The sequence below is a fragment of the Oncorhynchus masou genome, chromosome 27 (assembly GCF_036934945.1).
Source record: "Oncorhynchus masou masou isolate Uvic2021 chromosome 27, UVic_Omas_1.1, whole genome shotgun sequence".
Classification (NCBI taxonomy): Eukaryota; Metazoa; Chordata; class Actinopteri; order Salmoniformes; family Salmonidae; genus Oncorhynchus; species Oncorhynchus masou.
In genome coordinates this window covers 37,257,766-37,284,445 of record NC_088238.1, presented here as the reverse complement: position 1 = coordinate 37,284,445, position 26,680 = coordinate 37,257,766, and the positions used below count along the sequence as shown (strand labels likewise).

Sequence of the window (26,680 nt, the reverse complement as noted above, 5' to 3'; positions counted from 1 at the left end):
TATTCCAAATAAGATCCATAATATCGACAGAAACGTGGCAAACGTTTTTTATAATCAATCCTCAAGGTGTTTTTCAAATATCTATTCGATAATATATTAACCGGGTCAGTTGGCTTCTTAGTAGGAGTGAGAGAAACAATGGCCGCATTTGTCTATTACGCACAAATCACTCTGAGAGCCACCACCACGCTCATTTTTTAAAATAAATGCCTGAAACTATGTCTTGTGACACGAGACATTAGGGATGCCATAGAAAAAGGAATCTGGTTGATATCCCGTTCACTGCTCAATAGGGATGCATAGGAATGCAGAGGTTTCTAAATAAGAGTCACTTCCTGATTGGATTCTTCTCAGGGTTTCGCCTGCAATATCAGTTCTGTTATACTCACAGACAATATTTTGACAGTTTTGGAAACTTTAGAGTTTTCTAACCTAATCTGTCAATTATATGCATCTGGTCCTGAGAAATAGGCTGCTTACTTTGGGAACGTTGTTTTTCCAAACATAAAAATAGTGCCCCCTAGCTTCAAGAGGTCAACACTGTTTCCCATGCTTGTTCAATGACCCTTAAACAATTAATGAACATGTACCTGTGGAACGGTCGGTAAGACACTAACAGCTTACAGACGTTAGGCAATTAAGGTCACAGTTCGGGAAACTAAGGACACTAAAGAGACCTTTCTACTGACTCATCTGCGTGAACGTACCTTAGGCATGCTGCAAGAAGGCATGAGGACTGCAGATGTGGCCAGGGTAAAAAATTGCAATGTGAGACACCTAAGACGGCATTACAAGGAAACAGGATGGACAGCTGATTGTCCTCGCAGTGGTAGATCACTTGTAACAACACCAGCACAGGATCAGTACATCCAAAAATCAGACCTGTGGGACAGGTACAGGATGACAACAACAACTGCCCGAGTTACACCAGGAACGCACAATCACTCCATCAGTGCTCAGACTGTCCACAATAGGCTGAGACTGGACTGAGTGCTTGTAGGCCTATTGTAAGGCAGCTCCTCACCAGACATCCCCGGCAACAACGTTGCCTGTGGGCACAAACCCACCATTGCTGGACCAGACAGGGCTGGCAAAAAGTGCTCTTCACTGACCAAATCAAATGTATTTATATAGCCCTTCGTACATCAGCTGATATCTCAAAGTGCTGTACAGAAACCCAGCCTAAAACCCAAACAGCAAGCAATGCAGGTGTAGAAGCACGGTGGCTAGGAAAAACTCCCTAGAAAGGCAAAAACCTAGGAAGAAACCTAGAGAGGAACCAGGCTATGTGGGGTGGCCAGTCCTCTTCTGGCTGTGCCCGGTGGAGATTATAACAGAACATGGCCAAGATGTTCAAATGTTCATAAATGACCAGCATGGTCAAATAATAATAATCACAGGCAGAACAGTTGAAACTGGAGCAGCAGCACGGCCAGGTGGACTGGGGACAGCAAGGAGTCATCATGTCAGGTAGTCCTGAGGCATGGCCCAAGGGCTCAGGTCCTCCAAGAGAGAGAAAGAAAGAGAGAATTAGAGAGAGCACACTTAAATTCACACAGGACACCGAATAGGACAGGAGAAGCACTCCAGATATAACAAACTGACAGGAACAGTTTCAGGAAGAACGAGTCGCGGTTTAGTCTTACCAGGGGTGGATGGTCGGATTCACGTTTATCGTTGAAGGAATGAGCATTACACCGAGGCCTGTACTCTGGAACGGGATCGATTTTGGAGGTGGAGGTTCTGTCATGGTGTGGGGCGGTGTGCCACAGGATCATCGGATTGAGCTTGTTGTCATTGCATCTCAATGTTGTGCGTTACAGGGAAGACATCCTCCTCCCTCATGTGGAACCCTTCCTGCAGGCTCATCCTGATATGACCCTCCAGCATGATTATATCCAAGCAGTGTAGCAGTGTAGTCGTGTTTTGTTCGTCCTCTCATGTACTTTTGTATTTTTCGTATTTTTTGTATATATTTACCCCAAAAAATCAATCGCTTTTTCGATTTTTAATTCGAATATACCTTCCAGTAACCTGCCTCACCCAAATGTGATACAGAATCGCTATTATTTTTTAAATTTAGAACACATTCAAGAACCTCCAGAAGTTAACCAGCTAATTAGCTACAAGCTATTTAGTCATTGTTAGCCACTGTTAGCGGCTTTTACCTTCTGCACAGATACCAGCCCTGTTCTTAGCCTGGATATTCACTCGCCAATCTACCAGTATCGGACTGTCTCTCCACAACAACGCCGGATTCCTGCCGTATTCCCTGGGCCACTACTTCTAATCTTCACAGCTAGCTTGCACCCTCCGTGGCACCCAGTACCGAAGCTATCCCTGAGGCCCAACCCCCGGCCTACTCAGCTGTTCACCCGAACCCCACCCATACACAGCTAGAGCCCAATACACCACCTGATCCTTGCTGTAAACTCTGGACCTTGGCACCGGATCACCGCTGCTACCGATTGGCTATAGTGGCTAACGCCACTGCCACGAAGCTAGCACCAGTTAGCCGTGAGCCAGGCACATCTCCCGGCTAGCAAACAAAATTCTACAATACCTCTTTTGCCATCTGGCTTGGACTCTCTGTCGACGCGGCGCTCCGCCGCACCACCACGTCTGGTCTGCCGACGAATACTCCATCCGCTGTGCTTTCAACCGGCCTCCGTCTGAGCAGATCTCCCTACCACCCCCGGGCTACTAACTTTAAACGCTGTGTCGCCCGCGTGCTAGCGTAGTGGCGGCTTCCCTGTTCCATCTACTGCTGCCCCCTGGGACACTATGATCACTTGGCTACTTAGCTGATGCCTGCTGGACTGTCCATTAATCACGGTACTCCATTCTGTTTATTTATGTTTTATCTGTCGGCCCCAGCCTCGAACTCAGGCTCTGTGTGTAGTTAATCCGACCCTCTCTGCCTAGTCATCGCCATTTTACCTGCTGTTGTTGTGTTAGCTGACTAGCTGTTGTTGTCTCACCTGTTGTTTTAGCTAGTTCTCCCAATCAAGACCTGTGATTACTTTATGCCTTGCTGTATGTCTTTCTCAAATATCAATATGCCTTGTATACTGTTGTTCAGGTTAGTTGTCATTGTTTTAGTTTACAATGGAGCCCCTAGTTCCACTCCTTATACCTCTGATACCTCCTTTGTCCCACCTCCCACACATGCAGTGACCTCACCCATTATAACCAGCATGTCCAGAGATACAACCTCTCTTATCATCACCCAGTGCCTGAGCTTACCTCCGCTGTACCCGCACCCCACCATACCCCTGTCTGCACATTATGTCCTGAATATATTCTACCACGCCCATAAATCTGCTCCTTTTATTCCTTGTCCCCAACGCTCTAGGCGACCAGTTTTGATAGCCTTTAGCCGCACCCTCATCCTACTCCTTCTCTGTTCCTCGGATGATGTGGAGGTAAACCCAGGCCCTGCATGTCCCCAAGCACCCTCATTTGTTGACTTCTGTGATCAAAAAAGCCTTGGTTTCATGCATGTCAACATTAGAAGCCTCCTCCCTAAGTTTGTTTTATTCACTGCTTTAGCACACTCTGCCAACCCGGATGTTCTAGCTGTGTCTGAATCCTGGCTTAGGAAGACCACCAAAAATTCTGAAATTTTCATCCCTAACTACAACATTTTCAGACAACATAGAACTTCCAAAGGGGGTGGTGTTGCAATCTACTACAAAGATAGCCTGCAGAGTTCTGTCCTACTACCCAGGTCTGTACCCAAACAATTTGAACTTCTACTTTTAAAAATCCACCCCTCTAAAAACAAGTTTCTCACCGTTGCCGCCTGCTATAGACCACCCTCTGCCCCCAGCTGTGCTCTGGACACCATATGTGAACTGATTGCCCCCCATCTATCTTCAGAGCTCGTGCTGCTAGGCGACCTAAACTGGAACAAGCTTAAAACCCTAGCCATCCTACAATCTAAGCTTGATGCCCTCAATCTCACACAAATTATCAATGAACCTACCAGGTACCTCCACAAAGCCGTAAACACGGGCACCCTCATAGATATCATCCTAACCAAGGCTATTACGGTTACAGAAGTCATCAAAAGAGAGCGCCTGGGGAATAGGAGTGGAGCTAGGCACTGCAGGGCCTGGATTCACGTCTACACCAGAGGAAAAGAGGAGGAGTAGGATAAGGGTACGGCTAAAAGCAATGAGAATTGGTCGTCTAGAACTTCTGGAACAGAGAGTAAAAGGAGGTTTCTGGGGGCGATAAAATAGCTTCAATGTATAATGCACAGACAAAGGTATGGAAGGATGTGAAAATAGTGGAGGTAAACCTAGGTATTGAGTGATGATGAGAGAGATATTGTCTCTAGAAACATAATTGAAACCAGGAGATGTCTTCGCATGTGTGGGTGGTGGAACTAATAGGTTGGATAAGGTATAGTGAGCAGGACTAGAGGCTCTACAGTGAAATAAGCCAATAAACACTAACCAGAACAGCAATGGACAAGGCATATTGACATTAAGGAGAGGCATGCTTAGTCAAGTGATCAAAAGGGTCCAGTGAGTAGTGAGGTTGGTTGGGGTCACGGCGATTCAGACAGCTAGCTAGGCCATCGGTAGCAAGCTAGCATAGGATGGAGGTTTTTTTATTAGCCACCTCGTGCGTTTCCTTCGGTAGGATTAGTGGGGTTCCGTGTGGTAGAGGGGATCAATCCAATTCGCAAAAAAAAAAATAGATATAGTTATAGAGAAAAAAAAGAGCGGATGCACACAATCCCACTTTAGCTTGCACTCTCGATAGCTGTCATTAAGACACAGTGTAATGCATTGCCTCTCCGATAGGCACACTCTCTCTGTCTGTCTGTAAGAAAGTATTTTGGGGTTCTCCCACATATACCCACACACACACTCCCAGTGGGTCATCAAATCTGTGTGCTAATTGAGAGCGGCTGTAGTCCATTATCTGTCAGCAGAGACCGAGGCATTCTAGATCCTAATGTAAAACACATGGCCCACAACACACACACATACTATACACGCATACATATACACGCATAAATACACTCGCGCACACACACACACTGTGGGCGCACACAATCACACTCGGAGACATGAAGTGTATTAACATAGACCCACGGAATGCTGGGATTGGTTAGGCCTATTGCCACAACGATGAATAACGCGATTATAAATCTCTTTTCGTACTTGGTGATGGAGAGGGAGGGTAGAGAAAAAGAAAAGTGAGTGATAGATGAAGAAAAGTGGTAGAGAATGGAGGGAGGTTAATCAATGGAGAGAAGTAAAATAAGAGACGGATGGATTGATGGATGAAAAGAGGAGAGGAGAGATAAATGGAAGAGTCTGGGAATGATTGAAGAGCGAGAGAGAGGGAGAAGAACAGAGGAGGGAAATTGAAAAGGAAAAAAAAGAGAAAGAAAAGACTCGGAACCTTCTTTTCACGAAGGCATTCCATTCTTTAGAACATGTAGCTGACACACCTGGTAGTTATTATCACAGGGAGAGAGAGAATAAGTTTCTATGACGTAGTTGAATTCCTGACCGTGGAACACAGACTTATTTACTGTATGGAGAGGAACAGAGGGGAATGGAGGGAAGGAGAGGAAGACTAAGGAATGGAGAGAGAGGAATGGAGACAACAAAAGAAAAGGGACGGTGTTTTTCCTGTCCGCTGGACCCCCTGTGTGTGTTAGGTATTCTCTCTCTTTTTACATCTATCTCCTTGTCTCTTTCATGCATTGGCCTTTTGATGTGGTTCCAGATGTGGGGTATGTAGCGAGGGCTGAAGCAGAGGGAGAGAACCAGAGATATTAGATTATAATTTTAATAGTCACATGTACAGGGTTGCTGGTATAATTACAGGGTACAGGGAACATCTTAAGGTCCGAGCTCCAACAATGAAGGTCAAAATGAAATAAAAGCAATACATGTAATATTAAATAAATAATTTTATAAATAAAATATTGGTGGTGTCCTGGAGGACAATGGTGCGCTCGGCGATCCGCGGCGATGGAGTTTCTGTACTAGGCTGTGATGCAGCCCGCCCGTATGCTCTTAATGTTGTTCCTGTAGAACACTGAGGACCCTCTTGGGCAGGCAGAATTTCTTCAGCATCCTGAGGTTGAAGAGTCGCTGTCATGCCTTCTTCACCACAGTGTTCTTGTAATTTGACAAATTCAGCTACTTGGAGTTGCGCTGAGAAACTTGAAGTTTTTGACTCTCTCCCTGTTGATGAGGATGGCGCGTGCCCAGCCTGGTTCCTCCTGAAGTCCACAATCCACTACTTTGTTTTGTTGACGTTGAGGGAGAGGTTGTATACCTGGCACCATGCCGTCAGCGTGCGTACCGCCTCCCTGTAGGCCGCCTCATCGTTGTTGGTAATCAGGCCTACTACTGTCATGTCTTCAGCGAATTTGATGGAGTTGGAACTCTGAATTTGATGATGGAGTTGGAACTGTATGAGGTCACACAGTCGTGGGTATACAGGAGTGGACTGAGGACGCACCCTTGTGGGGCCCTGGGTTGAGAATCAGTGTCGAGGAGATAATGTTGCCTAGCTTCACAACCTGGTGGCGGCCTGTCAGGAAGTTCAGGACCCAGTTGCATAGGGAGGAGTTCAGACCCAGGGCCGTGAGCTTTGTGGTGAGCTTAGAGGGCACTGTGTTATTGAAGGCTGAGCTGTAGTCAATGAACAGCATCCTCACATATGCATTCCTTTTTTCCAGATGGGTGAGGGCATTGTGCAATGGCGATTGCGTCGTCAGTTGGTCTGTCAGGGCGATAGGCAAATTGGAGAGGGTCAATTGTGTCAGGGAGGGAGGAGGTGATGTGATCTTTGACTAGCCTCTCGAAGCACTTCATGATGACAGAGGTGAGTGCTATGGGTTAGTAGTGGGTTACTTTCCCTTTCTTGGGCATTGGGATGATAATGGAAATCTTGAAGCAGGTGGGGATAGTGGCTTGAACTAGAGAGAGATTGCACATTTCTGAAAAGAGATGGCTAAAACAGAGGGAGGAGAGGAGAGAGTGTATGGAGAAGGGGCAGGAGAGAGAGGGGAGGGAAACTTAGAGAAGGCAGGAGAGGGATTAGTGATGGCATGTATGCATTAGTGCTTAGGAATGTAAACAGAAGTCCTATAGCCTAAGATAAGACCAAACGTTTGTGTGCTCCTGACGATTAGTTGTTTAGCTGAATCAGATGTGCCAGTGTAAGCCTGCATACAGTATCACTCCTGTACCAGGGTTGGAGACCATTAAAGACCAATGCTCCATTGCTAGACACCCTCCATGGGAGCTACTAAAGGGCGGTACTGATACTGACGCTTCATTGTAGAGTACAGTAATGTCAACTAGAAGGGAACAAGTTAGGTCAACTTGAAGATAAACAAAACGCCAAATACCCCCGCTTCAAAGGGGGAGACACTCTAGACCCAAACTGTTACACACATATCTATCCTACCGTGCCTTTCTAAGGTCTTCGAAAGCCAAGTTAACAAACAGATCACCGACCATTTCGAATCCCACCGTGCCTTCTCCGCTATGCAATCTGGTTTCCGAGCTGGTCATGGGTGCACCTCAGCCACGTTAAAGGTCCTAAAAGATAACATAACCGGCATCGATAAAAGACAGTACTGTGCAGCTGTCTTCATTGACCTGGCAAAGGCTTTCGACTCTGTCAATCACCACATTCATATCGGCAGACTCGACAGTCTTGGTTTCTCAAATGACTACCTCGCCTGGTTCACTACCTACTTCTCAGATAGAGTTCAGTGTGTCAAATCGGAGGGCCTGTTGTCCAGACCTGTGGCAGTCTCTATGGGGGTGCCACAGGGTTCAATTCTCGGGCCGACTCTTTTCTCTGTATACATCAATGATGTCGCTCTTGCTGCTGGTGATTCTCTGATCCACCTCTACGCAGATGACACCATTCTGTTCCTTTGGACACTGTGTTAACAAACCTCCAGACGAGCTTCAATGCCATACAACTCTCATGCCGTGGCCTCCAACTGCTCTTAAATGCAAGTAAAACTAAATGCATGCTCTTCAACCGAACGCTACCCGCACCTGCGCGCCCGTCCAGCATCATAACTGGACGGTTCTGACTTAGAAAATGTGGACAATTACAAATACCTAGGTGTCTGGTTAGACTGTAAACTCTCCTTCCAGACTCACATCATGCATCTCCAATCCAAAATCTAGAATCGGCTTCCTATTTCGCAAACAAAGCATCCTTCACTCATGCTGCCAAACATACTGTCGTAAAACTGACTATCCTACTGATCATTGACTTTGACGATGTAATTTATAAAATAGCTTTATAAAATAATTTTATAAAAATAAAATTTATAAAATAACACTCTACTCAGCAAATTGGATGCAGTCTATCACAGTGCCATCTGTTTTGTCACCAAATCCCCATATACTATCCACCACTGCGACCTGTATGCTCTCGTTGGCTGGCCCTCGCTTCATATTCATCGCAAAAAATCCACTGGCTCCAGGTCATCTAAGTATTTGCTAGGTAAAGCCCCTCCTTCTCAGCTCACTGGTCACCATAGCAGCACCCACCCGTAGCATGTGCTCCAGCAGGTATATTTCACTGGTCACCCCCAAATCCTATTCCTCCTTTGGCTGCCTTTCCTTCCAGTTCTCTGCTGCCAATGACTTAAACGAATTGCAAAAATCACAGAAGCTGGAGACTCATATCTCCCTCACTATCTTTAAGCATCAGCTGTCAGAGCAGCTCACAGATCACTGCACCTGTACATAGCCCATCTGTAAATAGCCCATCCATCTACCCATCCCCATATTGTTATTATTATTTATCTTTTGCTCCTTTGCACCCCAGTATCTCTACTTGCACATTCATCTTCTGCACATCTATCACTCCAGTGTTTAATTGTTCAATTGTAATTACTTTGCCACTACGGCCTATTTATTGCCTTCTCATTTGCACACACTGTATATTGAATTTCTTCTATTGTGTTATTGACTATGTTTGTTAATTCCATGTGTAACTCTGTGTTGTTTGTGTCGCACTGCTTTGCTTTTTATTGGCCAGGTCGCAGTTGTAAATGAGAACTTGTTCTCAAGTGACCTATCTGGTTAAATAAGGTGAAATAAAACAACTTGGAAGGGAACAAGTATTTCAGGTCAACTTGAAAAGAACACTGATGTTCCTTCATTCATTCTAATCTCGTAGGCACATGTGGCTTTAACCAGACATGGCTGGTATAATCTATTATTAACACCTTAGAGACAAGGAGACCATACAACACTCATAGTCCTTCTCATTCATCACCCTCTCCTTTCTCCCCCTCTTCTCCACTCATCTGACCCATAGTCATCCTCGTATCTCATCCATCCTCCTCTCCTTTCTCCTTCTCTCCACCGCTCATCTGACCCATAGTCATCAACATTCCTCATTCATCCACCTCTTCTATCCTTTTATTTCCCCTCCTCTTCCTCTCTTCCACTCATAGTCATCCAAATTGTTAATTTATCCATCTCTCCTCTGCTCCTTGCATGGGTGTTATACGTGACCCCCCCCCCCCCCCCGGCTAGCCTCCTCCAAACGTTTTAGATAATCCTCACTATCCCCTCTTCCGCTGCCCAGTCTCAATGGCTCGTTTTGTCCGCCCTCTCTTCCTCATTCCAATCCTTTCTTTTTAACCCCCCCCACACACACACACACACACACACACACAAATTGCTGGTTAATTTCGGAAGTTTCTTGTCCTCGGAAATGGGTTGAAGGGAGAGAAGGAAGTAAATAGAAGGGGATATGTAATAACTGTAGATAGATTTGGTCTAGATCCTGGTTACTGTAGATACATTGTTTAACCATCTAACACATCAGAGCACACATGCACACACTCAACACATTTTTATTTGTCCCTTTCGCCGAATACAACAGGTGTATGTGTGCTCTTTGTGTTATTTTCTTCCTTCCCTCCCTTCAACACCTGCCCGAGGATGAGGTGGTATGGGACGTGATGTGTACCAACAAAGTGGGCTATATTCAACAGGCTTAAAAATGAATAACGAATGACGGCCAGGTGTGGGGGTCACAAAAGTCTTAGTCTAATTTCTACCAGAAAAACAAACACTAACACAAAAAGGCATCTGTGTGTCTAGTTGTCTACCCCTCTCCTTGCTCTCCATCTGTCCCTCCATCGTCCCTGGCTCCCTCCATCCCTCTCTCTGTCCTGGGTCAAGTTTTGCATTCCACCCAGTTCGGAGTTGTCTGTCTGTCTGCCCTTTGTGTCTTTAAAAAGGGGGAAAAAAGAGAGGAAGAAATAAAGGGGGAAAATATTATCTTGGAGTGGAGCGTGCTACGGGGATCCTGCTCCATAACCTGAGAACAGAGCAAACTGTTTGGAAAAGGAAAATAAAATAATGGAATGATTGACGGAGAGAGAGAGTGAAAAAATATAGATTTATAGGGACAGAGAGAAAGAACAAGGAAGCGGGGAAAGGAAACGGGGCGAGGGAGAGACGGAGGCTGGTTGATAAAGTAGCTAAGGTCAAGTTGGTATAGGGGGGGGGTGGGGTGGTAGTACTGCTGTTTACTGTGAACTGGTCTCTCTCTCCCCCCTCTCTTTCTCTCTCTGCCAACAATGTGCAGCAGCTCAGTCAGAGCTGGTATGGCTGAGAGTCAGGTTACATACTTAGGTTATGGTGCAGTGGAGAGGACAGAGCTAAGAGAGTATTGCACGTAGGAACACACACTGAGTACCACGCGCGCACACACACACACACACACACTGAGTACACTGCATCTACTCAGTGAGTGTGAAAAACACAGTAGCGTTGTAGTTTTTGACACAAACCGGTACACCTGGCACCTACTACCATACCCATACCAAGAACTTAAATATCATACCAGGTACTTAAATATTTTTCACCCTCTAAATGTCACACATTAACAATCTATGTCTCAATTGTCTCAAGGCTTAAAAATCTTTCTTTAATCTGTCTCCTCACCTTCATTTACGCTGATTTGAAGCGGATTTAACAAGTGACATCAATAAAGGATCATAGATTGACCAGGTGAATCCAGGTAAAAGCTATGTCATGGAAAGAGCAGGTGCTCATAGTGTTTTGTGCACTCAGTTTACATGGGTCTTTCTATAAACTAGTGTGCCCGTGAGGATTCCCTACACTGGACAACTTGTTACTATCAATGACTTGTTACTATCAATGACTTAGCAGCTGTAATCTGCCAATTGTTTTCATGTCATTACATGAAGATATAAGGATGGATCATTGCTATTTTCAATAAAATTCACAAGTTGATTTAAAAACCTATGTTTAACCCTTTATCATGGTTGGTGTCTTGACGGATTTGTCCAAAATCGTGTGACATAAAACATGACTTTTCTGTCCTTGCATTTATGGCAATTACTTACTATATCATATATTAAGCATTAACAAGTTAAATTAGCCATTAAACTTAAACTATGTAAGAATCCTGGATCTAGCTGTCCTACAGTTTTTTTTGCGTAGAAATCCCAGAAATGCAGTGAAACTACATATCATTTCGTGTCTCCTTATGTTATTGGGCGAAAAACTGTTTTCATGGGCACACAAATCCAAAACAATGTATGCATTGCAAAATCGAATGCTTCAAACCGAGTCACCATACCTTGATACGTAAAACCTAAATCGATACTGTCATTAATGTGGTTCTTCAATAATTATACATACTACTTGTTGGCTGCCATTTGGTGACCAGCTGATTAGTTACGCCATGATATTTTCACACATCATCTGATCCAGGAAGGAATTTTCCGAATGACAGTCAAGTGAACAACAGCGGTTGTGATAGTGCCTGCGATGCAACAACAGGCCAAGTGCTGGAAAAAAGGTGTTCACGATTAATGTTCAGAATATCTTGGTGTCTCATTCAGTACCCCATTGAAGACAGTTGTGCCTGGATCCACGTTGGATCTAATATTCCTAGCGAATTGATGTTGATCATCTGTTGTTTGCAATAACAATAAAGAAAGCGTCACACACTCTACATAAAAGCTTCCAGTAATTACATTTTGGCATCACTGTGCCTTCTTCGTCATTGTGCCTTCTTCAACCTAAAGAAGGCACAGTGATGCCGAAACGTTGGTGGTTACGAGCTTGCATATAGTGTGACTATTTCTTTCTTTTTATAGCATACAGTTTTCTCGCCATTAGTCAGCACCTCTATCAACTTTTTGGGGGGTGTGCGCCAGCTCATGCTTTTTATTATAGGATCATCTGTTGTCTGCTTGATTTACAGCAGGGTCTCATTAGATTTAATGAAGAAAGCATCAAGGTAATGAGTTCATGTTTTTGTGCCTCGGATTGGACACCGAGTCTACTGTGAGCAATTGGGTATAGGATAGACTATTGCACAACACACAAAGCCATTCCTGTTATTTATTCTGGATGTAATGACAACAAACAGCAATTTTAAACAGTACAAGGGGCTTGAAGTAGCCTAGTTGAACTTGAATTTGGAGCTCAGAAAATCAAATACTGGAATAGGCCTACCTTGAAAATCACGTCTTTATTCAATTTGGTGCTTGAAAAGTTACTGTAATTATTGTAGCCAATTTATGTTCCTTTATAATTGTGTTCCTTTATAATTATCCGGGATTTTTGTGAGAGATGTGGCCACTTTTGTTTGTTTCCTGCCACTTCAATTGAAGTGTGTTGTGCTGCTCTTTTTGCGGTAAAAAAACCATGTGCGGTTATCATGAGGACGACAACATGTAATATTGGCTTCAACTTGGCTTTTCATACAAATACTTCCATTAAAAAACAAAGCTGGTTTTTGGTCACCTTCTCATTATAGAAACAGGGATGGTGAGATTAATGCTACTGCTATTCATAGTTTATCTGTGCCTGCGTCGGCCACATAGGCTACAGAAAAATGACCACGCATGCGTCCAATCTATTTAGTCAGGCAATGTCCACATTATTCTCACATTTTATAATGTAACAATAATTACAATATCAATACAATATCAATACATTGGCAAGGCCTAAAAAAGTGTTGGTGTCTTAGTCATTGTAAAATGAGAAATTGTTCTTAACTGACTTGCCTAGTTAAATTAAAGGTTCAAAAAATAAATAATTTGTTTTACCTTGATCCGTTGGTTTCATTTGACTAGAAATGAAATATTAAATGTAAAAAAAAAAAAAAAAAAAAACGAAACTATTTTTGCATGATTTCTGGGGGGAGGGGTTCTATATTTGCCGTTATATGTACCATTATATAAATTGTACAATTGTATAACATTTCGGTAGTTGAAAATTACAATTAAGTGCTTGAAAAAGTCCTTGAATTTGACTTTGCAATGTCTGTATGAACCCTGCTTAAAGGATATATAGACCGCCTATGTTGTTGTATAGGTGGCGTTATGGGCATATATTAACCTTTATTCCTCTAAGTACACATGTGAAACTGCATGAATATATAACAGTCATAGTAAACAGGACTCTATGCCCTATTTAATGCACTACGTTTGCCCAAGGCTTATAGGGCTCTGGTCAAACGTGTGCAATATATTGGGAAATAGGGTGCCATTTGGTACGCTGATCTAGTATAATTATTATTCAGTGTATGACATTCATAGTAAACATATAACATGTAGAACCAGAAGATTGTCAAACTGTGAACTCTGGACAAGTTAATCCTAAACTTTATAAGGTGAGATATTTACAAACTTCTATCATAGGGTGTGTTCCAAATCGCACCCTATTCCCTTTGTAAAGCACCACTTTTGATTAAGGTACATCTTTTAATGGATTGTGTTTATATGTGTCACGGCTGGCTGAAGGATTGGACCAAGGTGCAGCATGGTAAGCGTACATTTTCTTTATTTAAAAATGACGCCGACAAAACAAAGAACAAATCCAAACCGTGAAGCTTTGGGCTATGTGCCCTGCACAAAGTCAAAATTAACTTCCCACAAAACAGGTGGGGGTAAAAGGGTACCTAAGTATGTTTCTCAATCAGAGACAACGATAGACACCTGTCCCTGATTGAGAACCATACCAGGCCAAGACATAGAAATACAAAACATAGAAAAAAGGACATAGAATGCCCACCCTAGTCACACCCTGGCCTAACCATCATAGAGAATACAAAGCCTCTCAATGGCCAGGGTGTGACAATATGGAGCGGTTCATCCAGGGATTACATAGGTGTGTGTGTGTGTGTGTGTGTGTGTGTGTGTGTGTGTGTGTGTGTGTGTGTGTGTGTGGCATTATTCATCCACAGAGCAGTACAAACTCCCCATTTGTGAATGATATAAGCCTGATAATTCGAGTCTGGTTGCTTTATAGGTAAACTTATGTGTATGCCAATATCAAATCAAATCAATGATATAACCGTGAATAATGTAGAGGAAGAGTTGTCTGTTTCTTAGGCAATAACTCCAATAAATACAAACAATGTAGGGTAGGATGTGTTATAGATTATGTTTACTCCCCATGCTAGAGGGAAAATACTCTTGGTAGATTTAATTCAATTTAAGCATTTATAACAACATTGGAGATCATTTCAGACATGAGAATGCTAATCTTTTGAAGTTTAAATGCATTGCCTTCATATTCTACCAGTCCAGACACATTTCTATGATCAGAGGGTTTCTAGTGAAATGAAACCAACGGATCAAGGAAACTGGTTGAACAAACGTCTAAATTCTTAGGTGTGTGTGTGCAGGTACTAATAAAATATGTTTTGCTGGTTCTAATGGAGGTGCTATGCCTATTCTAAAGAGGGCTTCAACACCGTCTTGTGCCTCCCTGGCCCATGAATGCAGGTGAAGCATATAGAGGACTGGAAACTCCAGTATAGGGGTTATCATGAGATTGGATGTCTGGCATGAAATATAGGTCTGCGGTTGCTCCACAGTGCCCTACAGAGAAAAAGTCACAATAGAGGTCGATGCCATGTTGTTTGTCTGAGATCATAGAAAAAATTATAGAATGGATTTCAGACCTTTTAGGCTGTGAATGATTCTGTGTTTGTGAACAAGGTGGTTGTTTTGAAAGGATCAAACTAAATTTTTACTAACAACATGCCACTTTGAGTGATGCCAGTGTGTCTATGTATGCGGATGACTATACACATCAGCTACTACAGCGACTGAAATGACTGCAACACTTAACAAAGAGCTGCAGTTAGTTTTAGAATGGGTGGCAAGGAATGTTAGTCCTAAATATTTAAAAAACTAAAAGCATTGTATGTGGGACAAATCATTCACAAAACCCTAAATCTCTTAATAAATAATGTGATAATTGAGCAAGTTGAGGTTACTAAACTGCTTGGAGTAACCCTGGATTGTAAAATGACATGGTCACAACATATTGATATAACAGTAACTAAGATGGGGAGAAGTATGCCCATAATAAAGCACTACTCTACCTTCTTAACAGCACTATCAACAAGGCAGGTCCTACAGGCCCTAGTTATGGCACACCTGGACTACTGTACTGTAGCTTAACTGGAGCCTCCAGAGATTCAACCTCTCTCATCGTCACTCAATGCCTAGGTTTACCCCCACTGTACTCGCACCCTACCATACCCTTCTCTGTACACTATGCCCTGAATCTATCCTACCACGCCCAGAAATCTGCTCCTTTTATTCTCTGTTCCCAAAGCACTAGACGACCAGTTCTTATAGCATTTAGCCGTACCCTCATCCTACTCCTCCTCTGTTCCTCTGGTGATGTAGAGGTTAACCCAGGCCCTGTGTCTCCCCGGACGCTCTCATTTGTTTACTTCTGCAACCGTAAAAGCTTTGGGTTCATGCATGTTAACATCAGAAGCATCATCCCTAAGTTTACTTTATTCGCTGCTTTAGCACACTCCACCAACCCTGATGTCTTAGCCGTGTCTAAATCCTGGCTTTTCCGTCAAGACAGAACTGCTAAGGGGGCGAATTGCAATCTACTGTAGAGAGAGCCTGCAGAGTTCTGTCATACTATCCAGGTCTATGCCCAAACAGTTCGAGCTTCTACTTTTAAAGATCCATCTCTCCAGAAATAAGTCCCTCCCTGTTGCCGCTTGTTATAGACCCCCCTCAGCTCCCAGCTGTGCCCTGGACACCATATGTGAATTGATTTCCCCCCCCATCTATCGTCAGAGTTCGTACTGCTAGGTGACCTAAATTGGGATATGCTTAACACCCCGGCCATCCTACAATCTAAGCTAGATGCCCTCAATCTCACACAAATTATCAAGGAACCTACCAGGTACAACCCCAAATCCGTAAACATGGGCACCCTCATAGATATCACCCTGACCAACTTTCCCTCTAAATACACCTCTGCTGTTTTCAACCAGGATCACTATCTCATTGCCTGCATCCTTTATGGGTCTGCAGTCATACGACCATCCCTCATCACTGTCAAATGCTCCCTAAAACACTTCTGCGAGCAGGCCTTTCTAATTGACTTAGCCCGGGTATCCTGGAAGGATATTGACCTCACCCCGTCAGTATAGGCTGCCTGGTTCTTCTTTAAAAGTGCTTTCCTCACCATCAGAAATAAGCATGCCCCTTTCAAAAAATGTAGAACTAAGAACAGATATAGCACTTAGTTCACTCCAGACTTGACTCCCCTTGACCAGCACAAAAACACCCTATGGTGTACTGCACTAGCTTCGAATAGTCCCAGCAATATGCAACTTTTCAGGGAAGTCAGAAACCAATACACACAGTCAGTTAGGAAAGCAAAGGCTAGCTTTTTCAAACAGAAATGTGAATCCTGCAGCACTAATTCCAAAATGTTTTTGGACACTGTAAAGTCAATGGAGAATAAGAGTACCTCCTCCCAGCTGCCCACTCCACTGAGACTAGGAAACATGGTCACCACTGATAAATCCACGATAATCGAGAATTTCAATAAGCATTTCTCTACGGCTGGCCATGCTTTCCACCTGGCTACTCCAACTCTGGCCAACAGCTCCGCACCCCTCTCAGCAACTGGCCCAAGCCCCCCGGCTTCTCCTTCACCCAAATCCAGACAGCTGATGTTCTGAAAGAGATGCAAAATCTGGATCCTTACAAATCAGCTGGGCCAGACAATCTGTACCCTCTCTTCCTAAAATGAGCCGTCGCCATTGTTGCAACCCCTATTACTAGTCTGTTCAACCTCTCTTTCGTATCATCTGAGATTCCTAAAGATTGGAAAGCAATCGCGGCCATCCCCCTCTTCAAAGGAGGAGACACTCTAGACCCAAACTGTTACATACCTATATCCTTCCTGCCCTGCCTTTATAAAGTCTTTGAATGCCAAGTGAACAAACAGATCACTGACCATTTCGAATCCCACCGTACCTTCTCTGCTATGCAATCTGGTTTGCGAACTGGTCACGGGTGCACCGCAGCCACGCTCAAGGTCCTAAACGATATCATAACCTCCATCGATAAAATACAGGTCTGTGCAGCTGTCTTCATCGACCTGGTCAAGGCTTTCGACTCTGTCAATCACCACATTCTTATCGGCACACTCAACAGCCTTGGTTTCTCAAATGACTGCCTTGCCTGGTTCACTAACTACTTCTCAGATAGAGTTCAGTGTGTCGAATCGGAGGGCCTGTTGTCCGGACCTCTGGCCGTCTCTACGGGGGTACCACAGGGTTCAATTTTCGGGCCGACACTCTTCTCTGTATGCATCAATGATGCTCTGGCTGCTGGAGATTCTTTGATTCACCTCTATGCAGACGACACCATTCTGTATACTTCTGGCCCTTCTATGGACAAACCTCCAGATGAGGTTCAATGCCATACAACAGTCCTTCTGTGGCCTCCAAATGCTCTTAAATGCTAGTAAAACTAAATGCATGCTCTTCAACCAGTCGCTGCCCGCACCCTCCTGCCCAACTGGCATCACTACTCTGGACGGATCTGACTTTGAATATGTGGACAACTATAAATACCTAGGTATCTGGCTAGACTGTAAACGCTCCTTCCAGACTCACATTAAGCATCTCCAATCCAAAGTCAAATCTCAATCGACTTCCTATTTCGCAACAAAGCCTCCTTCACTCATGCTGCCTAACATAACCCCGTAAAACTGACTATCCTACCGATCCTTGACTTTTCGCTGCATATTCGTTGCCAATCCCACTGGCTCCAAGTCATCTATAAGTCTTTGCTAGGTAAAGCTCCGCCTTATCTCAGCTCACTGGTCACCATAGCAACACCCACATGTAGCATGCACTCCAGCAGGTATATTTCACTGGTCATCCCCAAAGCCAACAACTCTTTGGCCACCTTTCCTTCCAGTTCTCTTCTGCCAATGACTGAAACAAATTGCAAAAATCACTGATGTTGGAGGCTTATTTCTCCCTCCCTAACTTTAAGCGTCAGCTGTCAGACCAGCTTACCGATCGCGGCAGCTGTACACAGCCCATCTGTAAATAGCCTATCCAACCAACTACGTACCTCATCCCCCCAGTGACACTTTTGGCCTATTTATTACCTTACCTCTTTACTTAATTTGCACACACTGTATAAAGATGTTTCTATCGTGTTATTAACTGTATATTTGTTTATCCCATGTGTAACTCTGTGTTGTTTTTGTCGCAATGCTTTGCTTTGTCTTGGCCAGGTCGCGGTTGTAAATGAGAACTTGTTCTCAATTAGCCTACCTGGTTAAATAAAGGTGATTTTTTTTAAAATAAAAGGTGCCACAATGAGGGACTTTAAAAAAATTACAATTGGCTCAGATGGCCCTTGGATGTACACAGAGAGCAAACACTAGTAATATGCACGTCAATCTCTCCTGGCTCAAAGTGGAGGAGAGATGACTTTATCACTGCTTGTATTTGTGAGAGGTATCGACATGTTGAAATCACCGAGCTTTCATTTTAAACCACTGGCACACAGCTCAGACACCCATGCATACCATATCTGTCGTTCTGCCCCTGAACAGGCAGTTAACCCACTGTTCCTAGGCCATCATTGAAAATAAGAATTTGTTCTTAACTGACTTGCCCGGTTAAATAAAGGTAAAAAAAAAAAATACCCAACAAGACATGCCACCAGAGGTCTCTTCACAGTCCAGAACAAACTATGGGAGGAGCACAGTATTCCATATAGCCATGACTACATGAAACTCTTTTCCACATCAAGTAACTCAGGGGACTGTGAAGCAACATGATAACAGACTCACTATACACAAGTACACATGGATTTTGTGTTGTAGATATGTGATAGTGGAGTAGGGGCCAGAGGAAACACACTTTGTGTGTTGTGAAATCTGTTCTGAATGTATTTAATGATTTTAAAATTGTATAACTGTCTTATTTTTGCCGGACCGAAGTAAGAGTAGCTGCTGCCTTGGCAGCATGGGAATCCATAATAAATACAAATACAATCTACTAGATTTCTATTCTATACCTATAGGAGGGTATAAATTACTTATTACATCATTGACCCTGCTGAAAGACAGAAAGGTAACTTCTTAGAGTATATTAGTACTAGGATAAGATTCACCCACTGTAAGACCCTGCTGAAAGACAGAAAGGTAACTTCTTTGAGTATATTAGTACTAGGATAAGATTCACCCACTGTAAGACCACTAGCTCAGATCTGTATATCACTCAGACTGTGACCGTCTACTGTATTTCTAGAACTGTGTCTTAAAGGAGGTATAAGTTACTTATTAATGTTAACTCCTGCTGAAAGAACGGGAAAACAGTAACTTCTTAGATTAGATCAGACCTATATAAGGTTCCCTGTCCGTTCCATAGCTCTAGATCTGTATATCACTCAGACCATGTTCATTCTATCTATCATATTCCTATATCTGTCTCTTAAATGAGATATAAGTTACATATTTATCATCAGCCTGCAGAAGGAACTGAGAAACAAACGTTTTTGAGTAGATTATGGCAAGATCATTTTCCCTTTCTGTGCCACAGAGCTATGGAGAGTTTAGACTGGCCCTGACCTGCACCACACACACATATTAAGGGATTGGGTTTCCATCTTCTGCTAAGCTCCCAGAGTAGTCCTAATACTTGTTCATGTGCATACTTGTCTTTCCCTCTCCCATTGTTTTCCCATTTTCCTTCTTCACTTTTCACTAGCTTTTCCAGTGAATAACGAGGGCATGGAATCAGGAAAACCTTCTAGAGAAAAAAATCCAAGAAGCTTCATAACAACAAAAACGCAAATAAGTTCTTAAGGAAGTTATGAGGTACATGCAAACCTGCAAAATCATAAGAACTTTCTCAAATTCCTCCTTAAAAATGTTTAGTGAATCAAGACCCTGTTTATCAGCTCTTTCTGATATCAGTGGCCATATACACAAAGCATGACGGTGTAGTTCTGCTGATCTAGGATCAGTTTGGCCTTCATAGATCGTAATTAATAAGATTACATGGTGGGGGGGATTGATCCTAGATCAGCACTCCTAGTTTGAGTCGCATTGATTACTGGCCCCAATAAGGCTCTGTGCAGAATCATCTTAAGAACTATTTTGGTTCTTAAGAACTTTAGAGGGATAGGTCAAGATTTTGGAAATTAAGCCCTCTGTCTACTTCCCTAGTCAGATGAACTTGTGGATACCATTTTTAGGTCTCTGCATCCAGAGATTTCCAGTTATTGCGCTAACACTAGTTAGCATTGGCTCGCGAAACTACGTTTAACTTCCTTTATGCTGGACGCAGAGATATAAAAATGGTATCCGAGTTCATCTGAAAATCTTGCACTATCCATTTAAGTTAATCAGGACCCTGTGTCTCAGTTCTCTCTCTACAGGGTCTGTACTGTACTAGGGCCTCTGTAAAAAGGGTGAAAGGTTGAAGACTTAGTTTGTTTGTTGTTGTTATTGCAGCTGGTGGTTTTACTGTTATGGTTGCAGTCGGTGCTCAAACTTTAACCCTGGTCCTATTTAGAACACAGCTCTTCATGCTATAAACCAAAACTGCAGTGTGAAAGCAATTGTCTGGTGCGTGTGTGTTTTGTGTATGTGTGCGTGCACTGTAAAATAAGATGTTATCGATGTACAATTGTAAAGCAACCAGCAGCAATAGGATTGTGAGTTTTCTCAACAAAATAGCCTTGAAGTTGATTCAATGTAAGGTAACCAGTTGCAATAGGATTGTGAGTTTGGTCAACATTTGGGCATATAGCTGAACCAACATACGCTGAAGAAAAATATAAACGCAACATGTAAAGTGTTGGTCCCATGTTTCATGGAACTATCACATTGTTCTGAAGCCATTCCAACATTGCTTTGGTTATATGCTTGGGGTCATTGTCCTGTTTGTTCTACCCGCAAAACACTAGTCTCAACATCAACAGTGAAGAGGCGACTCATGGATACTGGCCTTCTAGGCAGAGTTGCAAAGAAAGAGCCATATCTCAGACTGGCCAATAAAGAGAAAATAATAAGATGAGCAAAAGAACACAGACACTGGATAGATGAACTCTGTCTAGAAGGCCAGCATCCCGGAGTCACCTCATCACTGTTGACATTGAGACTGGTGTTTTGTGGGTACTATTTAATGAAGCTGCCAGTTGAGGATTTGTGAGGCGTCTGTTTCTCAAACTAGACACTCTAATGTACTTGTCCTCTTGCTCAGCTGTGCACCGTGGCCTCCTACTCCTCTTTGTATTCTGGTTAGAGCCAGTTTGCGCTGTTCTGTGAAGGGAGCAGTGCACAGTATTGTATGAGATCTTCAGTTTCTAGGCAATTTCTCGCATGGAGTAGCCTTCATTTCTCAGAACAAGAAAAGACTGACGAGTTTCAGAAGAGTTTTTTGTTTCTGGCCATTTTAAGCCTGTAATCGAATCCACAAATGCTGATGCTCCAGATACTCAACCAGTCTAAAGAATGCCAGTTGTATTGCTTCTTGAATCAGAACAACAGTTTTCAGCTGTGCTAACAATTGCAAAAGGGTTTTCTAATGATCAATTAGCCTTTTAAAATGATACACTTGGATTAGCTAACACAACGTGCCATTGGAACACAGGGGTGGTGGTTTCTGATAATGGGCCTCTGTGCGCCTACGTAGATATTCCATAAAAATCAGCCGTTTCCAGCTACAAAAGTCATTTACAACATTAAAAATGTCTACACTGTATTTCTGATCAATTTGATGTTATTTAAATGGACAAAAAAAAAAATCTTTCAAAAACAAAGACATTTCTAAGTGACCCAAAACTTTTGAATGGTAGTGTACATAGACGGACAGACAGAGAACAGGGTCTTTCTAACAACAACAAATCAACTCAAACTTTATTTGTCAACTGCACCGAACTTACCTTGAAATGCTTTGCTTACAAGCGCTTAACCAACAGTGCAGTTCAAGAAGAGTTAAGAAAATATTTACCAAATAAACTAAAGTAAAAATGTAGTAACACAATAACAAGGCTATATACACATACTGTACACATAAAGTACAGAGTACAGTTTCAAATATCACTAGTTGTTGCTGCCAATTGTCAGCATGTATTGTGTAAATACCAACACACTGGCTTTCCTGCTATGTTCTCCTACAATGTCTATATCCGTCTTTCTTCTGCCTACAGTCATTGTGTAAATACCATCACATTGGCTTTTCTGATACGTTTTCCTACAATGTCTATATGCCCATAGCAGAACTTAAGAAATGCATCTTGAATCTAACCCACAAACACACTCTGCCCAACAAATAAGCAGTAGCGTGCTGTGGTTCTGGGGCCTGGGCCTTCAGTGAAGTCCTACATAGTCCCACCCGAATTAATCCACCTCTTATTACCATCATTATGATGCCATGGCTCTAGACACTATACATTTAGACAGAAACGCAGTATAACCAGGCGTTGCGTCACCTTGAAATTGACATTTTTATTCAGAGAATTGCAGGGGAAGAGTACAATACCTTTTCATTGTGCAGCTTCGTTGCCCTGCGCGCTTGTTTGTTGAGCTGTAGATCCACTCGGGTGTCCCTAAATGTTTTCAAAAGCACCATTGTTTGTAAGTGCCCAGCCGTACTTTGGTGTCTCGTTGCTGCCTTGGTCAGACAACTCAGGTTTGCAAAGCCAGTGTGGCTCCAAACACCAAATCGATCACTTGCAAATAATAGGCATTCCCAGCAGTACAGTTTGCAGTGCTTCTCGGAGCCTGTGAGTCATTGATAGCGCCCATAATTGAAAGTGGCGAATGAACCCCTTTCCCGCCTGTGACAGGCTTTGTAGCGTCGGCGTCTACCTCTCCTGACAATGTCTAACTTTTCTTGAAAAGTTTGTCTTGAGAATGGCGTTATAATTATATCCTCGAACAAATCGATATCTTCTCCTTCCGCCATTGTGGGTTGAAAAAACAGCTTAGTAGTTCGCAAATTAATTTCAGTTTCCTAGTTCTGAGACCTGCCGATATAGGACCTGCCTCTCAATATTGGTAATCCAATCAAAAGACGTGCAGGCACTACGCCTGCTAGCTGGCTCCTGTGTAACACTGGAGCCAGCCAGCAGGCGTACAATAGCCAACTCTAAAGCTGATTGGTTGACACTAAATTTTAATTTCCATTCACTTTAAGCTACAAGCGCCCGCACTGTTGATTCTGAAGGCCTGAGGGCAGATTTTAGACCCCTGGCAACACATAATGGCTGAATATGATTGGATAAAATATCTAACATAAAGACCAGCCCTCCTAATCTCAACCTGGGGCTGGAAGCAGTGCAAGCAAGAGGAACGCTATGAAATGAAGAGTGTAACTCTTACTCTGGGGAATAATTTAATACATATTTGTGGGAAAATATATTTTAAAAAATATATATATATTCTGATGATGTTTAGGCCAGCAGAGAAGGCCTTGCTGGCCCTGACGGCCCACCACTGCAAATAAGTGATATCTCTTGTTGGATCTTTTTAATTTTGTTCGTTTGTTTATCTTTCGCACGTACCCACCAAACCACCGTCAAAGGAGTAAGGGATTTGAGAAGGAGTGAAAGAGAGCAAGATGGAGTGTGTTATTTAATTAAAGCTTGACTGTATTAGTGTCTTAACTTTGAGTAAGTCAAGACTACAGTACATGCCAGAGAAATGGCATAAGGAAGAAACTAAACCACAGATGTTGGTTGTGTGTTTTTTTAAACTTTCAATGTCTATACTTTGAGTCACCTGTTGTTTTGGAAGCTTCTATCATAAAGATAATGATGCTGATCTAGTCTCTGCCAGCACCAATGCCACCTGTTCTCATACGACATCTTTTATCTTAATTTTATAGGTGACAGAGAACATAATCTCAAAGCAGACGTTTCAAGGTGAGTCAATCTCTAAAATACTGTAACTGTCTTTATAACTGTTGTGTGACACTCCGTAACAATGACAACAATTAAAACTCTATCAACCGAATACCTATCCCCTATCATTACCTCCGTGACCTATTGTCTGACTAAAAGACAATGACAAATCTATCTATACATAAAGTATATGTATACCCCCTATTGTGGTGTTGAATCTGGAACTACATTTAGTCTTTATCAGACATGACCTTGTGAGTGGTGGAAATGATGATGATGATGATGTCATGTTTATGTGTCTCTCTGTCAGAAGCGAGAACGTTACCTCACACCTTCAACACTTCGGGGTCAAAGTTCGCTACCTCTGTGCCCCAGCGGCCGTCAGCCCACCTGACCCTCAGAGACAGCAGCACTCAAGGTGAGAGTGTGTGTGTCTCTCTGTCTGTGCTAGTGTGTACCAGACCTAGGTTCAAATACTATTTAAGGTATTTCAATTACTTTTCAGTTACTTTTACATTTGTAATTTAGATATTTGTTGTTTGAAAAGACAGCTAGTTTAATATTTTAATATATTTGGAAATACAATTGGAAAGTATTTGAAAATACTCAGATACACTCCGAAGCGTTTACCCAGGTATTTAGAAATAGCATTTGAAATACGTATTTGAAAATGCTTTCAAATAGTATGCTATTTATGGGGAATTATTTGAAATGCTACAGCAGGTTGTAGTCAGGTTTGGCCTGCGTTTCTGGTGTTATTACCATCAGCTCTAAAGCAGTGGAGGCTGCTGAGGGGAGGACAACTCATAATGTCTGGAATGGAGTAAATGGAATGGTATCAAACACATTGGTTGATACAGTACCATTCCATTTACTCCATTCCAGCAATTATTATGAGCCGTCCTCCCCTTTGCAGCATCCACTGCTCTTCAGGGCACTAAGGGCATGGTTCCCCTTTCTCTCTCGCTCTTGCTCTCTCTCTCTTTGCTAGCCATCCAGGCCAAGGCATGTCTCTTTGTTAGTCAACAGGGGCGGCAGGTAGCCTAGTGGTTAGAGCATTGGGCCAGTAACCGAAAGTATTCTAGACTGAATCCCTGAGCTGACAAGGTAAATATCTGTCGTTCTGCCCCTGAACAAGGCAGTTAACCCACTGTTCCTAGGCCGTCATTGTAAATAAGAATGTGTTCTTAACTGACTTGCCTCGTTCAATAAAGGTTAAATAAAAAAACAGTCAGTAGGGAGGAGGAAGAGGGAGTCAACTTTTCTCATAAGGAAATAAGTCACTTTAATTCCTTATGAGTGCCAGAAATTTATCCTGATCTGGAAGGTCTCCTGTCTTGGCAAAACTCCTGGCTCTTCTTGTAAGGCAATAAGGAAGTCCATTCCAGACCAGCCAAGAAGCCCTGGGTGACATTACAGGAATGTGCACATGCATGCAGGCGTGCATGCACACTTACACACACTTCAAAGGGCTATGTGTTTTACCTCATTGCCTAGCGCTATGAATGTGTGTGTGTTTGTGTGTTGCTTGTTTGTGTGGTTTAACTAATAGGAACATTAGGAATCAGTTTGTTCAAATGAAAGACATCTTGCATCCCAAATGGCACCCTATTCAGTGCATTCGGAAAGTATTCAGAGCCCTTGACTTTTTCCACATTTTGTTACATTACAGGCTTATTTTAAAATGTATTAAATATTTTTTTCCCTCGTCAATCTACAAACAATACCACATAATGGCAAATCAAAAACACAATCCTGTCTCGAAGCTCTTCGGACAATTCCTTCGAAATCATGGCTTGGTTTTTGCTCAATTGTGGGACCTTATACAGACAGGTGTGTGCCTTTCCAACTCATGTCCAATCAATTTAATTACCACAGGTGGGCTCCAATCAAGTTGTAGAAACATCTCAAGGATGATCAATGGAAACAGGATGCATCTGAGCTCCATTTCGAGTCTCATAGCAAAGGGTCTGAATACTTGTGTTAATAAGACACTTCTGTTTTAAATTTTTAATAAATTTGCAAAACTAAAAACTGTTTTCCCTATTTCATTATTGGCTATTGTGTGCAGATTGATAAGGGGGGGGGGGGGGGGTCAATTGAATCCATTTTATAATAAGGCTGTACCATAATAACATTTGAGAAAAGTCGAGGGGTCTGGAAAAAAAAAACATCCAGTCAGTGGCAGTCGTGTTGGTGAAAACAGCTCATTGATGAGAGAGATCAAAGGAGAATGGCATGAATCATGCAAGCTAACAGGCGGGCCACAAACAGGCAAGTAACGGTGCAGTACAACAGTGGTTTGCAGAACGGCATCTCGGAACGCACAACTCCGTCTGTCCTTGTCACGGATGGACTATTGCAGCAGACGACCACCGGGTTCCACTTTTATCCGCTAAAAACAAGAAGAAGCTGTTTCAGTGGGTACGCGATCACCAACGCTAGACAATTTAG

The 26,680-nt window shown here is 42.8% G+C and overlaps 1 protein-coding gene across 1 annotated transcript in view; it reads left to right on the top strand.

The window, feature by feature from the left end:
- tnfsf10l (TNF superfamily member 10, like) overlaps nucleotides 1-26,680 on the top strand; it is a 72,560-nt gene that overhangs the window by 34,771 nt on the left and 11,109 nt on the right. Inside the window, exons 3-4 of the mRNA XM_064940110.1 lie at nucleotides 24,211-24,247; nucleotides 24,537-24,644. Of these exons, the coding sequence (XP_064796182.1) occupies nucleotides 24,211-24,247; nucleotides 24,537-24,644 (145 nt within the window). The remainder of the gene's footprint in view (nucleotides 1-24,210; nucleotides 24,248-24,536; nucleotides 24,645-26,680) is intronic.